Genomic DNA, 15,672 nt, shown 5'->3' on the forward strand with positions numbered 1-15,672 from the left:
TCCTCACGTAAACAGTATTCACTACTTCCACCCTCCTTTCCTTTTGTAAATGACAATTCACAACACGTTTGTCTATTTTTTCACATATTCTACTACTATTTATGCATGCACCACTTGTTCATAACATTTCATTTTTTGTACTTCTTTACTTACCTTTTTCAAAAATTTTTTCCTGCTTTTTTCTTATGAATGACAAATGATAACATTCAACTTTATATTTTCATATTTTTCAAATACTCTCATTGATAACTACAGACAATTTCTATTTTTCTCTTTACGCGCTTCGCGATGGCGGACGCGACATTTGAACGTTTACACGTGGTATTTCCCGATTTCTCCTCCAATGAAAGGCATTACAAATAATTATTATTATCGTTACCAATTTTAATAAAAAAAATTTTTGAACGTAGACAACCCTAATCACTGCAATGCAAATAAAAATTATGATAATCTTTTTTATGATCGTAATGCTGTTTTTCTTATGCAACCCATTTTACAAAATCTTTAAACGCTGCAAGCACCGCCATCTGCCAGGTTTAGTCACAACTATTTTGACAGGAGAGTTGAAACCGCATGGTACCAACCCAAAGTTGTACTGACCATAGATCAAGTATTGACTAATCTGTGGTACTGACTGAAGCTAGCAACACTAGATAGAATCTCACATTAAATTATAGAATAGTGGCTGTTTAACTGTTGAACTAGCAATAAGAACACCTAAACGTTTTCAGTCGTATGCAAATGGCAGACAATGCGCTGAACTTTGTTAAAAAATTGTAGCGTCGTTTGTGGGTTCTAGGTATGTTATCGCATAATTGTGCGTCAATTAGTTTTGCTTAAAAAAAAAGGAAAATTGTTTCGAGTACTAGAAGAAATTCAATATCCATTTATTTAAAAACTATTGATAATTTTACCAGCTTTCTAATTCTAATTTTATCATAATTCAATTGACGCATATCGATTGCACGCCATTGGTACATGAAGACTGATGCTATTTATTGCTAATAAAAGTTAAATTGTATCATTAATATTACTAATAGGCATGGACCGATAAATAGTAAATTACAAATTAAATGAATGTTTAATATATTATCATCTTATTTATAATTCACCATTCACGTTGAGGTTTGAGTTCATTTGGACTTATTTCAATATGGATAAGTTAAGAAATAATAACTAGAAATTTTCTACTTGACATACAAATATTCGAATTCTCACAATATTTTTTCATGTATAACAGATGTGAAATTTTTATTAAATTGTCCCTAAAATCACTCAATATAAAAGTGCCATTCAACACGGTTATACCCTTTTATCCTTTGTGTATCTATTATCTATGGTTATACCCATCTCTTTGTTTCAGGATAGCCAATTGTTATGAAATTAAAAGGAAACGGTGGATGGCGACTTCTGGCGGTGAATAAAACGAAAGCAGTTTGGAAAAGGTACTTATAATAGAGATAGGTCTATAATTTATTACTTTTAAAAGATCGGTATGACATACGAGTTCCTCCAAGCAGTGAGGGAGTAACGAGAAAAAAATACAACGTGTAATTATCCAACACGCTATTGAAGTGAAACTTCTTCAAACACACAAACATACCGGGATAGGGGTTAAGGAATTGGTTTAATATTATTTATTGGTATTATTTGTGCACTATGAATTTAAATTTTACACTATACTAACTCGACTACGTGGCCGAGTAGAGGGGGACATCCGTTGCATGATTTCGTTACATAGCAACACGTATGAAACCAACTTACCCTACCGTGCGTAAAGAAGTTTCACTTCAAAAAAAAAACACTTGTGCGTCCATTAATTTTGTTTAAAAAAAAAGGAAAAGTTGTTTCGAGTGTTAAGTGGAATATATTATATAATTATAAAGACTATATAAGATAAATTCCGCTTAGGTACCATAATAGCGATAAAAGCTCTTCAAGAAAGCTTACCGGAAGGTAATGTACAGTTTTATTTTCTGAAATGACAAAAGTAAAAAACCATGTTTTTTTGGCTGAAACTATTAGTAGTTCATCGCTCTTGAAGAACTACGCTTTTCGGGTCCAGTAACACAACTGCACAGGCATATTTCTGGAAAGTTTAACCGTGACATGACCGCCATCAAAACCCTCAGGCGCTTCCAACGTCACAAGACGTAGATCGCATCCGCACCTACTTCGAAGAAGTAGAACCTGGTAGGGACCCTTTGGAGCTCGCTACCTTCATACCCTCCATCACAATTACACCTGCTACCCTGGAGTATGACACCTTCACCTCGGGGATCCCTAAAGATTTTTCGGTCCCCACCTACGAGGGTGGATTGATAAGTTTCCGGCCTGACCAAGAAAAACAAGGTTTTTAAAAATTTTTTTTTTTTATTTCTCAACATAATCTCCTCCAAGGCTGATACATTTCTCATAGCGGTGTTCCAGTCTATTAATGCCATCTCTATAGACTGATTCGTCAAGCTCCTCAAAATAACCATTTACAGCTTCGATTACTTCTTCATTGTCCGCAAATCTCTTACCGCCAAGCCATTTTTTGAGATTAGGGAACAGAAAATAGTCACTCGGGGCTAGGTCTGGAGAGTAAGGAGGGTGCGGCATCAATTCAAACTTTAGATCGTTGATTTTAGCCGTCGCAACGATTGACGTGTGCGCTGGTGCGTTATCGTGATGAAACAAGATTTTTTTCTTCGCCAGATGAGGTCGTTTAATTTTCACCTCGTGGCTCAAACGTTGCAATAAGTCTGCGTAGTATTGACCAGTGATAGTATTACCCTTTGCAAGGTAATCAATGTATATAATACCTCTTGCATCCCAAAAAACAGTAGCCATAACCTTGTTCGCCGAAAAAATTGTTTTTGCCTTCTTTGGAGTTGGTTCCCCTGGTCCAATCCACTGTTTAGACTGTTCTTTGGTTTCAGGAGTGTAGTGGTGGACCCACGTTTCGTCAACGGTTACGAATCGACGCAAAAATTCGCTTGGATTACGCTTATACAATGACAAATTTGCGGTAGAAATGTTTTTTCGAATCAATTTTTGGTCGACTGTTAGCAAACGCGGCACCCATCTTGCACAGAGCTTTTCCATATGCAAATGTTGGTGCAAAATATGTTGCACACGTTCATATGACATCTTACAGGTCTCAGCTATCTCACGCACTTTCAATCTGCGGTCTCCCAGCACTATTTGATGAATTTTTTCGATCATATCTGGAGTTGTGACCTCAACGGGGCGTCCTGAGCGAGGCCCATCAGAGGTGCTCACACGACCCTTTTTAAACTCGGAAACCCACTGCTTAACGGTTGAATATGACGGGGAGGATGTCCCCAGTGTTGAGTCCATCTCTTTTTTAATTTCCTTCGGCGTTAACCCCTTCAAATAAAAGTATTTGATGACAGCACGATTTTCCTGCTTTTCCATTTTTACGAAAACCACAGAGGCGTCTTGTTCAGCGTGCTGTCAAACCTACACTAGCAAGGAGATCGGGCTGAAACTATAGCTACAAGCTATCCAAGGATGGTACTATAGAATGTCACCTCAAGGTAGGCCTAGTGGCGTCATCTCTTGGTTAGGCCGGAAACTTATCAATCCACCCTCGTATGTCTCCGATGGTAGTTCACCGCAGCCGAACACACCACCTTCCCTTCAGGTCTCATTCCCGGACAACAAAACATCCACCCAGGCCGTAGATCTAGTAGCTGAATACTTACGGCTGCTATTGTCTCACGAATCCACCAATGCAGGGGACATCTCTCTTCTACAACTCCTCCTTCAGTCAACTCCAATGCGAAGACTACCCTGGAGGAATTCTTTCTCTGCTTGCGCGGTGACGGGAGGACATCCAACGGACGTATGAAGACTCCCCAGCCTGCGAAGACCCCCCGCTCATTCACCCTCGAAACGTCGAACCAGGATTCTCCATTATCAACTTGGTCAGGAGCTCTACAAGTCCAAAAGAGCCATGCTGTCCCAAAAGATCATCAACAGTCTGGATTATGAACAGCCTCCGACCCCCCCCCCCCTCATCCAGATGATCTCCATAAAACATATTCTCGGATTTTAGCCGCGACCGACACCACCAAGGGCCTTCCAATCTCTTTTATCGACAAAGAATATATCAATATAGGTACGATTTGTTTTTTATAACGCATCGTGTCCTATTAAATAAGTTTCATTACTGAAAGATATGAATTTTTCTGCAATAAGACAAACGTAAAATATGGTACAAAATGAAGCTAACAAAGCCAAATATATTGGCAATTGTTTTCAAGTCATGGTTAACTTAAACAGCCGAGTTTCATTCTGTACGAAAAGTTTAGTACGTAATTTTTTGTTTCCTCTACAAATACCTTAATTTGAACTTTATTTATATTTGTATGTACCAAGGACATACCTACGAGTGGGCTTAAGTATCTACTATTAAATAAATTGTACGTATATTGACAAGTAATATTCTCTGTTGACAATGATTATGATAGTTTCAGGAAAAAATATGCTTTTACACTTTTCTTATTTCAAAGTTTCTGTTGTATGTACATTTATATTTATTTAGTCTTATTATATTACTTTATTTATTTCATTATAGTGAGTTGGTTATGTACAATGCCATCTATAGCTAATTTAAACTGAAACTGCAGAAGCTGTCATATTTATAACACTTCATCCTCAAAATTTAAATGACTTAATTTTACTTCTTTTCCACTTTGTTCAGGTTTTGTTTTTTTTCCTCTTGTAGGTTTTGGCGATTTCCCCACTACATATTCTGGCATAATTAACTTGGAACTTACAAATATTGTCTTACTTTCTTTTGTGTCAGCATCGGTCTTGTGAGATTTTGATTTATTAAATTTAATTCTTTCCCCAGATAATTTTTCCTCGTTAACTTCAACTTGTTTTCTGTTCTCCATATCTTCTAAAAATGACATGGCAGCAGAAGTATTGCTTTTTTCAGACATATCCTCAGCAGTAATATCGCTCAAAGTGTATTTTGTCCATTTATGTGGATTTTTTTTGAAGTCTGGGATTTTTGAAAACTGAAGTCTTTGATTGAATGGACTGTGCGGCTTTTTAAATATACTTTCCTTTCCTCTAAAATGTCTAGGCTTAGCAATGTAATTAAAATCTTCATTAACAAGGTTTTGATCAATTTTATCATTAGTATCCATTAGTTCAATAGCATTTTGTAATAAGTTCTTTGACTCCTTTTCTATCAAATCCAATTGACTGAAGATATTTTTCTGACGATTATTAAAACTTTCATTAGCACTGCTTACGTTAAAGCCATTTGCGTTTTTAACTTTCATCTTTACTAATGTATGTATAATGTGTTTGAGACTCAAGATACTTTTGGTAGGATCTTCACTTGCTTGCGGTTAGTGCTTATTATATCTTTTGGTTAAATGATATAATTTCAGATGCACGATTGTAGCAATATTTATTAATTTTGTTTTTGTACTTAATATTGACTTTTACGTTCAACTCTTTTGACAACTCAGCGCCATAGATAATAGATATACATACTGTTGCCACAGATCTAAATTTTATCAAGTGAGTTAATTTATTAAAAATGAGCGATTATTTTTTCTTGTTGAAAAAAATCAATCTACATTAAATTACGTCAGTCAACTATTAAAATGTTTGAAAATTTCATGGAAAGAGAGTGAGCGAATTTCTATAGATTGTACATTATTGTAGTATTTTTCATAGACATATATTAATGGACGTGCCCTAGCCGTATGTCGTTGTAATAATTTCTTGCCTCGAAAATTGAGGGAGATGACGTAGGTTTCAGACTAGTGCTATCTCTTTCATGACACGCCTACGCACTATCGTGAGAGAGATGTTGTCCGAAATTTCGTTCCATCTCTTTCTTTTATTGTACCACAATTCTGACCACTAAGGCATGTCCATTATAAACGTCGATGCTCGGCATCGACATATACTAATTATTATATGTCTATGATTCTTGGCATTATGCATTTGTGCAGATCTTCGTATAATTTTTCCGCATCTCTCACTCTGCTTAAGTGAACGGTAATCAGAAGAGTTTTACAGATTTGTTAGCTCTACGAGTTAACTCTCATACCGAAACTCCCATAGTATCCCATAAAAATTTAACTTCAAAAATATAAAACTGTATTGGCTTTGCTAAAATTTATTACGTAAAGTTTTACCTTTGTTACAATTTATCTTACTGCAGTAAACATAGACAACCTTTGCTTTTAGGAACATTTGCCGCGAACCGTCGCAGAAATATAATTTGACGCTTCTGCGTAATCTTTTGTACGTCATTAGTGCTGCCTGCAGTAGCTTTCGTAAATCCGTGGCAAGCTTGAAACGCGTTCGGTTCATTACAAGTTCATAGTGGTTCATAGCGGTACAATGGTTTTTTAAATTCAATTAGCCGTTGGAATTTTTTCGCAAAATTAGTTTAATTTTTTTTTACGCTTGTGTGAAAAGTTAGATTGATTGATTTATACTATATTATTATTTTACTTAATTGTCCACAACATAAATTAAATTGACAGATGCCATGTCACCATTTCATTCGATTTTGGCGGAGGTTTCTCATTACGTAATTTTGTTTTATTTCATGTTTCATTTATTTAGCGTGTGTTCCGAAATATAACTCAGCATGCTGGCCAGTGCTGATGACGTCAAGAATCGACGCCATATTGTACTGGTGTGCCACCATATTGTACTGTTGAGATAAGTGTGATGTAGTAGTATATCAAACTGATGTGTGTGTATCTAACTTTGAGGAATTTTTTGTTGTAAGAAACTAATATTTTTTGGAGCAAAAGTGTTGTAAACGAGCACAAGTTCTATTCTCAATATGGCGTCAATTTGACGTCAAAGCACTGTCCAGTATATTTCGGAACGAATCAACAGTATGGCGTCGATTCATGACGTCATCAGCACTGGCCACTATGCTGGGTTATATTTCGGAACACAACCTTGATGCTTATCGCCATTTTATAGTTCAGCTGTTTCCTTGGTTTTTAATGCGTGTTTTTGGGTGTGTTTAATCTCTTAATTAATAGTGTAATGAATATGTTCTTTTGCCAATTTCTACAGATCGTTCAACAAATGAGGAGGGAGTTAAAGTTCAATTTGGTCGTACTGAAACAATCATTGTCTACATGGGTGTGGTCTTTGCAGTTAGTTTTGAACTGATGAGTGAGAGCAACTGGATATTTATTTGAATTCCACTGAAATTAGAAATTTTCTGCATTGGCATGCATTACTCCTGGATTTGGTTTGCTTTTCACACCTGCAAACTTTGAACCATTACAGTCTACAGTTAATTAAGGTGAGAATACTTGATATAACTAATTTTAATTGCGCTTTATTAATGTACAGTGGGATTTCTTTTAAACTGTTACCTTTTGACCAGAGTATAGATTGATGTTGTGACGTATATATAGTATTAAAAATATCTATAGTCCACAACATCTATGGTATGTCGTTTAACGTTTATGTATTGTTTAGTTAAAATCGAATGGTGCATCTGTGGAATTTAAAATAGTTATCTATCGTCTACATGCTATCGTGCATCTATGATTAGTTTACATTTATCTGTCAAATTTGGTCTGTCATGCAAACTTGACACTTGTCTCCATTTTATAATTCAGGTGTTTTATTTGGCTTTTGGTGCGTGTTTTTAGGGTGTGTTTAATCTGTTCCTTAATTAATACTGTAAGTAATATGTCTTTTGCCCATTTTTACAGATCGTTCAACAAATGAGAGGGAGTTATATTACGTTTGGTCATACTGAAACAACCATTTTCTACATTGGGTGTTGTCTTTAGTGAACTATATTCTTGATTTGCTGTTTTCGTCTTCGCTTTGCATCATCATGCAGTTAGTTTTGAACTGATGAGTGAGAGCAACTGGATACTTATTTGAATTCCACTGAAATTAGAAATTTTCTGCATTGGCATGCATTACTCCTGGATTTGGTTTGCTTTTCACACCTGCAAACTTTGGAACATTACAGTCTACAGTTAATTAAGGTGAAAATACTTGATACAACTAATTTTAATTGCGCTTTATTAATCTATAGTGGGATTTCTTTTAAACTGTTACCTTTTGACCAGAGTATAGATTGATGTTGTGACGTATATATAGTATTAAAAATATCTATAGTCCACAGCATCTATGGTATGTCGTTTAACGTTTATGTATTTACAGTTAAAATCCAGTGGTGCATCTGTGGAATTTTAATAACTATCTATCGTCTACATGCTATCATGCATCTATGATTAGTTTACATTTATTTATCTGTCAAATTTGGTCTGTCATGCAAAGTTGCGCTTGTCTCCATTTTATAATTGAGGTGTTTCATTTGGCTTTTGGTGCGTGTTTTTAGACTGTGTTTAATCTGTTCCTTAATTAATACTGTAAGTAATATGTCTTTTGCCCATTTCTACAGATCGTTCAACAAATGAGAGGGAGTTATATTAAGTTTGGTCATACTGAAACAACCATTGTCTACATTGGGTGTGGTCTTTGGTGAACTATATTCTTGATTTGCTGTTTCGTCTTTATACAATTAGTTTTGAACTGATAAGTGAGAGCAATTGTATGTTTATTTGAATTCCACTGAAATAAAACTTTTCTGCATTGGCATTACTCTTGGATTGGTTCGCTTTTCACACCTACAAACTTTGGAACATTACAGTCTACAGATAATTAAGGTGAGAATAGTTGATGTAATTAATTTTAATTGCTCTTTCTTTTAAACTGTTATTTATTGGCCGGAGTATACGATTGATGTTATAGCATATGTATAGTATTTTAAACATTTATAGCGCACAGCATCTATGGTATGTCGTTTAACATTTATGTATTGCTTAGTTTAAATTGACTGGTGCATTTGTGGAATTTTAATAATTATCTACTGTCTACGTTATAAATTAATGTTGTGAGCATCTATGATTGTTTCACATTTCTATGTCAAATTTCGTCTGTCATGCAAACTTAACGCTTGTCGCCATTTTATAATTCAGATGTTTTACTTGGATTTTGATGCGTGTTTTTAGGTGTGTTTAATCTCTTCCTCAATTAATAGTGTAATTAATATGTTGTTTGTTGTCCATTTCTACAGATCGTTCAACAAATGAGAGGGAGTTGAAAGTTCAGTTTGGTCGTACTGAAACAACCATTGTCTTCATGGGTGTGGTCTTTGGTGAACTACATTCTTGATTTGCTGTTTTCGTCTTCGCTTTGCATCACTGTGCACTTGGTTTTGAACTGATGAATGAGAGCAACTGGATATTTATTTGATTTCCACTGAAATAAGGAATTTTATGCATTGGCATTATTCCTGAATTTGGTTTGCTTTTCACACCTGCAAACTTTGGAACATTACAGTCTACAGTTAATTAAGGTGAGAATACTTAACATAATTAATTCTAATTGCTCTTTATTAATCTGTTTGCCACCGTATCTGTTTCAGATCGACGTTAGAGAAGACAAAGATGACCCCGTAGTTGAAATAGTTCTCTATCTTGCATGCTCTATCTAGTAGAAGTTGATTAAGTTGATTTTATTCAAATTAAATTTTTATTTTGAATGTTTATTTTTTCATATTGTTTGAAGTAATTGTTGATTGTAGATGTTATAATTTTTTTTTGTATGTAGTAGTAGTGTAGTAGTAGAAATAACACGTTTAGTAGTTGTAGTATAGTCTAACCTTGCTTACCTCTTCGCTTAGCTTACTGCATATTCTTCCTAATTTGCTTTGCATTTACCCTACGAGTTCTACATGATTCAACGTTTCGTTATCGTGTGTGTTTCTTCTCACCCTTGTGGAATTAGGGAGGGCCTCCCCGAACGACTTCCCTTGGGCTTAGCTATTTAGTTGATCTTAAAAGTGTCTTATACACTTTTCGCGAGTCTACTCTAGCGTTACTTCCTTTCAGACAGGGTACAGTGGGTTATCTGGAATAGGAGCAATAGGCGACTGCCCAGCTTGCCTTGGCGAAATCTGTCCGATCTTCTCTACCAAAGCTATTAGTATTTGTCGTTAGTCCTTGTAATTGCACTATTCGCTTTCAGGTAACCGAAGAAGACTGAAGACATCGTATTGTTTGCTTTTTATTGTATTTTCTTTGAAATTTCATGTGTTTTCTTGTCTTTCTCTTACAGGTGTTTTGTTTTTTACTGCATAAACTGTTATATCTTTATAATCATCACTTAGGTACAAATTTAAAATGTTTCTAAATTAATTTTTTGGTATAATTGTTAAATTAAATGAATTATTTGTTTACGCTTTCAAAATTTATGTTCGTTTGGGTGGATAGGGTGGCTATAAGGGGAGATGCGGAGGCCACAGAAGGTTAGGGAGGCTTTTTTCTCCCTAATCTTGCATTTAAATAATAGTGGTATGACAGTTTATGCATAGTAATTGTATTTTCTTTGAAATTTTATTGATTTTCTTGTCTCTCTTACAGGTATTTTATTTTTAACTTTTATAAGTCGTTAGAATGTATTATATCTTAGATATTTTGTTTATATTGATGTATTGTTGTTATTTGAAATAAATTTGTACTTTGTTATAATAAATGTAAATTATTTTTTGTAAATAATAAATGTATTTTCATTGTATTATCATTCTTTACTATTTAAATAAATAAATAAATAAAGTATGTGGTTTTAATTTTGTCCTTAGTCTTGAACAACAGTAGAGTAAAATAGCATAAATACTATAAAAAGAAAGGAAATTGTGTCAATTTTTGAAAATTACCAGAGCCGTCATATGCTTAGGAGCTGAACAATTTGAAAAAAGCTGAAGTTAATCCCGCGTTTTAATTCTGAACTTGGAAAAAGATCCAATGCAACTTATGCTCTCCTAATACAAACGTTGAAATTTATGAAAAATTTCGGTTTTGAGCCAAATACGAGGGTTAATTAAAAAGTAGTGGAAAAATCAAAAATTGTTTTTTGAAATTTGGTTGTTCCATAACTTTTTGACCAGCCCTCGTATATGACGTAAAACTGAAAATTTTGTTAAATCTGAAAATTTGTATTAGGAGAGCATGTCGCAAAAGGTCTTTTTTAAAGTACCAATTTTTAGCGCGGAAAACGAAAAACAAGACTGCTATATAGTTGATCCCGCACTAAAAATTGGTACTTTGAAAAAGACCTCTTGCGGCTTATGCTCTCCTAATACAAATGTTGAAATTTATGAAAATTTTCGATTTTGAGCCAAATACAAGAGTTAGTCGAAAAGTAATGGAAAATTCAATTTTTTTGAAAAAGACCCGATGCAACTTATGCTCTCCTAATACAAATGTAGAAATTTGTGAAAATTTTCAGTTTTGAGCCAAATACGAGGGTTAGTCAAAAAGTAATGGAAAATTCAAGTTGTTTTTTGAAATTTGACTTTCATAATTTTTTGACCAGCCCTCGTATATGACGCAAAACTGAAAATTTTGGTAAATCTGAAAAATTGTATTAGGAGAGCATAAGTCGCGAAAGATCCTTTTCAGAGCTCCAATTTTTAGCGCGGGATTAACTATATATGGCAGTTTTGTTTTCTGTTATTCTACGTAGTTTGACCTTGAAACGTTCAATTGCACTAGTACTATAAAATAATAGAAATTTATTGCTCGAATTGCGTTTTTTTATGTAAGTTTAGTTTTAAAATTCAACTTTTAGTGAAAACTTTCGCTTAATTCTTCAATAAATTGCTTGTATATTAGAGATTATTCAATAAAAAAGCTAATAAAATTAAAATATATTTATTAGACCCATATATTTATTAATTACACTAATTACAACATATTTATTTCAAGTAATAGTTTAATACATAATATATATAACGTATTTAATTACAAAACCAGGAAATTAATTAACAGTTTACAGAGTAAAAAGAAAATACCTGTAAGAGANTCTAATTTCAGTGGAATTCAAATAAGTATCCAGTTGCTCTCACTCATCAGTTCAAAACTAACTGCATGATGATGCAAAGCGAAGACGAAAACAGCAAATCAAGAATATAGTTCACTAAAGACAACACCCAATGTAGAAAATGGTTGTTTCAGTATGACCAAACGTAATATAACTCCCTCTCATTTGTTGAACGATCTGTAAAAATGGGCAAAAGACATATTACTTACAGTATTAATTAAGGAACAGATTAAACACACCCTAAAAACACGCACCAAAAGCCAAATAAAACACCTGAATTATAAAATGGAGACAAGTGTCAAGTTTGCATGACAGACCAAATTTGACAGATAAATGTAAACTAATCATAGATGCACGATAGCATGTAGACGATAGATAACTATTTTAAATTCCACAGATGCACCATTCGATTTTAACTAAACAATACATAAACGTTAAACGACATACCATAGATGTTGTGGACTATAGATATTTTTAATACTATATATACGTCACAACATCAATCTATACTCTGGTCAAAAGGTAACAGTTTAAAAGAAATCCCACTGTACATTAATAAAGCGCAATTAAAATTAGTTATATCAAGTATTCTCACCTTAATTAACTGTAGACTGTAATGTTCCAAAGTTTGCAGGTGTGAAAAGCAAACCAAATCCAGGAGTAATGCATGCCAATGCAGAAAATTTCTAATTTCAGTGGAATTCAAATAAGTATCCAGTTGCTCTCACTCATCAGTTCAAAACTAACTGCATGATGATGCAAAGCGAAGACGAAAACAGCAAATCAAGAATATAGTTCACTAAAGACAACACCCAATGTAGAAAATGGTTGTTTCAGTATGACCAAACGTAATATAACTCCCTCTCATTTGTTGAACGATCTGTAAAAATGGGCAAAAGACATATTACTTACAGTATTAATTAAGGAACAGATTAAACACACCCTAAAAACACGCACCAAAAGCCAAATAAAACACCTGAATTATAAAATGGAGACAAGTGTCAAGTTTGCATGACAGACCAAATTTGACAGATAAATGTAAACTAATCATAGATGCACGATAGCATGTAGACGATAGATAACTATTTTAAATTCCACAGATGCACCATTCGATTTTAACTAAACAATACATAAACGTTAAACGACATACCATAGATGTTGTGGACTATAGATATTTTTAATACTATATATACGTCACAACATCAATCTATACTCTGGTCAAAAGGTAACAGTTTAAAAGAAATCCCACTGTACATTAATAAAGCGCAATTAAAATTAGTTATATCAAGTATTCTCACCTTAATTAACTGTAGACTGTAATGGTTCAAAGTTTGCAGGTGTGAAAAGCAAACCAAATCCAGGAGTAATGCATGCCAATGCAGAAAATTTCTAATTTCAGTGGAATTCAAATAAGTATCCAGTTGCTCTCACTCATCAGTTCAAAACTAACTGCATGATGATGCAAAGCGAAGACGAAAACAGCAAATCAAGAATATAGTTCACTAAAGACAACACCCAATGTAGAAAATGGTTGTTTCAGTATGACCAAACGTAATATAACTCCCTCTCATTTGTTGAACGATCTGTAAAAATGGGCAAAAGACATATTACTTACAGTATTAATTAAGGAACAGATTAAACACACCCTAAAAACACGCACCAAAAGCCAAATAAAACACCTGAATTATAAAATGGAGACAAGTGTCAAGTTTGCATGACAGACCAAATTTGACAGATAAATGTAAACTAATCATAGATGCACGATAGCATGTAGACGATAGATAACTATTTTAAATTCCACAGATGCACCATTCGATTTTAACTAAACAATACATAAACGTTAAACGACATACCATAGATGTTGTGGACTATAGATATTTTTAATACTATATATACGTCACAACATCAATCTATACTCTGGTCAAAAGGTAACAGTTTAAAAGAAATCCCACTGTACATTAATAAAGCGCAATTAAAATTAGTTATATCAAGTATTCTCACCTTAATTAACTGTAGACTGTAATGTTCCAAAGTTTGCAGGTGTGAAAAGCAAACCAAATCCAGGAGTAATGCATGCCAATGCAGAAAATTTCTAATTTCAGTGGAATTCAAATAAGTATCCAGTTGCTCTCACTCATCAGTTCAAAACTAACTGCATGATGATGCAAAGCGAAGACGAAAACAGCAAATCAAGAATATAGTTCACTAAAGACAACACCCAATGTAGAAAATGGTTGTTTCAGTATGACCAAACGTAATATAACTCCCTCTCATTTGTTGAACGATCTGTAAAAATGGGCAAAAGACATATTACTTACAGTATTAATTAAGGAACAGATTAAACACACCCTAAAAACACGCACCAAAAGCCAAATAAAACACCTGAATTATAAAATGGAGACAAGCGTCAAGTTCGCATAATAGACCAAATTTGACAGATAAATGTAAAATAATCATAGATGCACGATAACGGTAGTTTATGATGTAGACGATAGATAATTATTAAAATTCCACAGATGCACCAGTCAATTTAAACTGTAAACAATAGATAAACGTTAAACGACATATCATAGGTGCTGTGGACTATAGATATTTAAAATACTATACATACGCCACAACATCAATCTATACTCTGGCCAATAGATAACAGTTTAAAATAAATGCTACTATAGATTAATAAAGAGCAATTAATATTAACTACGTCTTGTTTTCTCACCTTTACTAACTGTAGAAGGTAGAGTTCTAAAGTCTACTAGTATGATGAGCAAACCAAATATAGGAGGGATACCACTGCAGACAATTTGTTGTTTCAGTGGCTTTCAAATTAATTTCCAATTGCCTCCGATTCTCATGGCCAAAACTGACTGCATAATGTTGTAAGATGAAAACATCAAAAGCATCGGTTGTTTCAGTAGCACCAATTCCTTCTAATTTTCAATCTACAGAAACGGGCAAAAAAATAAATCAATTACCACTTTTAAAGCAAGTAGATCAGTAACATTCACACTAATCAAAAGATTAGTTCCATATTAATTCCGCAGCTCACAATCGCGGTTGCACCATAGAAATTTAAAACCTCAGCCCCCAAATAAAGACTGCGTTACCGCAGCTTAACGGTCTAGGTAACGTCCCTAATTACCTCATGAATCACTTTCAATATCGACATGAATCATCAACAGCATCTTTACATAAAATAATCACCAAAATAATTACTAAGCATGCTTAAAGTACTCGGTGAATAACTCACCCTGATTTGAAGGTAAAACAGGTAACAATCGCTAATATTAGAATGTCCTTAAAATATTCACAAGTATGGAAAACACAGAATAACACAAGTGCACTTTAGTATTCCCTTGCCGATCACCACCGCATAAAGTATAAATACATGGGCAAATTAGGTAAAATCTATCTCAACTTAGACCGTTTAACTTAACGTAGAAAGAAATATACATTTCGAACACTATATGTACATCTTTTCGTTCACATTTCGAACTACTATTTATTTACACATATATAAAAAAATAATAAAATCCTTACAGAAAGGCAAAACACTATTACTGGTTATCTTTAATAAACATCTTGTACCACATCAATCACATTTAATCTAATTATGATCTAATCTAATTCATAAACAATGCATGAACAAAAAGTACAATAGAAATACAATACCATGAAGTGACAATACGGATGCTCTCTGATACATAGCTGATCGAATGCATAGTTGCATTGTATTTTTCTGCCTGATTTATTGAC

General features: G+C 33.8%; 1 protein-coding gene and 1 long non-coding RNA gene across 6 annotated transcripts; one reads left to right on the forward strand and one right to left on the reverse strand.

Annotated features, from left to right (window-relative positions):
• Positions 1 to 4,422: 4,422 nt before the first annotated feature.
• LOC108740942 (protein TSSC4) lies at positions 4,423 to 5,514 on the reverse strand. Its single transcript, XM_018475481.1, has one exon. It carries the CDS (start codon positions 5,304 to 5,306, stop codon positions 4,653 to 4,655), a length of 654 nt encoding a protein of 217 aa, XP_018330983.1. The 5' UTR covers positions 5,307 to 5,514; the 3' UTR covers positions 4,423 to 4,652.
• Positions 5,515 to 7,293: 1,779 nt separating this feature from the next.
• On the forward strand, positions 7,294 to 9,488 carry LOC108740943. Of its 5 annotated transcripts, none has more exons than XR_003231454.1 (4): positions 7,294 to 7,315; positions 8,438 to 8,702; positions 9,113 to 9,394; positions 9,464 to 9,488. It is a non-coding gene; the product is annotated as an uncharacterized LOC108740943 (long non-coding RNA). The 5 variants fall into 5 exon arrangements; XR_003231451.1 differs by lacking the exon at positions 7,294 to 7,315 and adding an exon at positions 7,521 to 7,671; XR_003231453.1 differs by lacking the exon at positions 7,294 to 7,315 and adding an exon at positions 7,983 to 8,018.
• The last annotated feature ends 6,184 nt before the right edge of the window (positions 9,489 to 15,672 follow it).

The sequence above is a fragment of the Agrilus planipennis genome, unplaced genomic scaffold (genome assembly GCF_000699045.2).
Source record: "Agrilus planipennis isolate EAB-ADULT unplaced genomic scaffold, Apla_2.0 scaffold274, whole genome shotgun sequence".
NCBI classification, from domain to species: Eukaryota; Metazoa; Arthropoda; class Insecta; order Coleoptera; family Buprestidae; genus Agrilus; species Agrilus planipennis.

Coding starts and splice junctions, on each gene's coding strand:
- LOC108740942 (XM_018475481.1), bottom strand. CDS start 5,306: ATGAAAGTTAAAAACGCAAATGGCTTTAACGTAAGCAGTGCTAATGAA.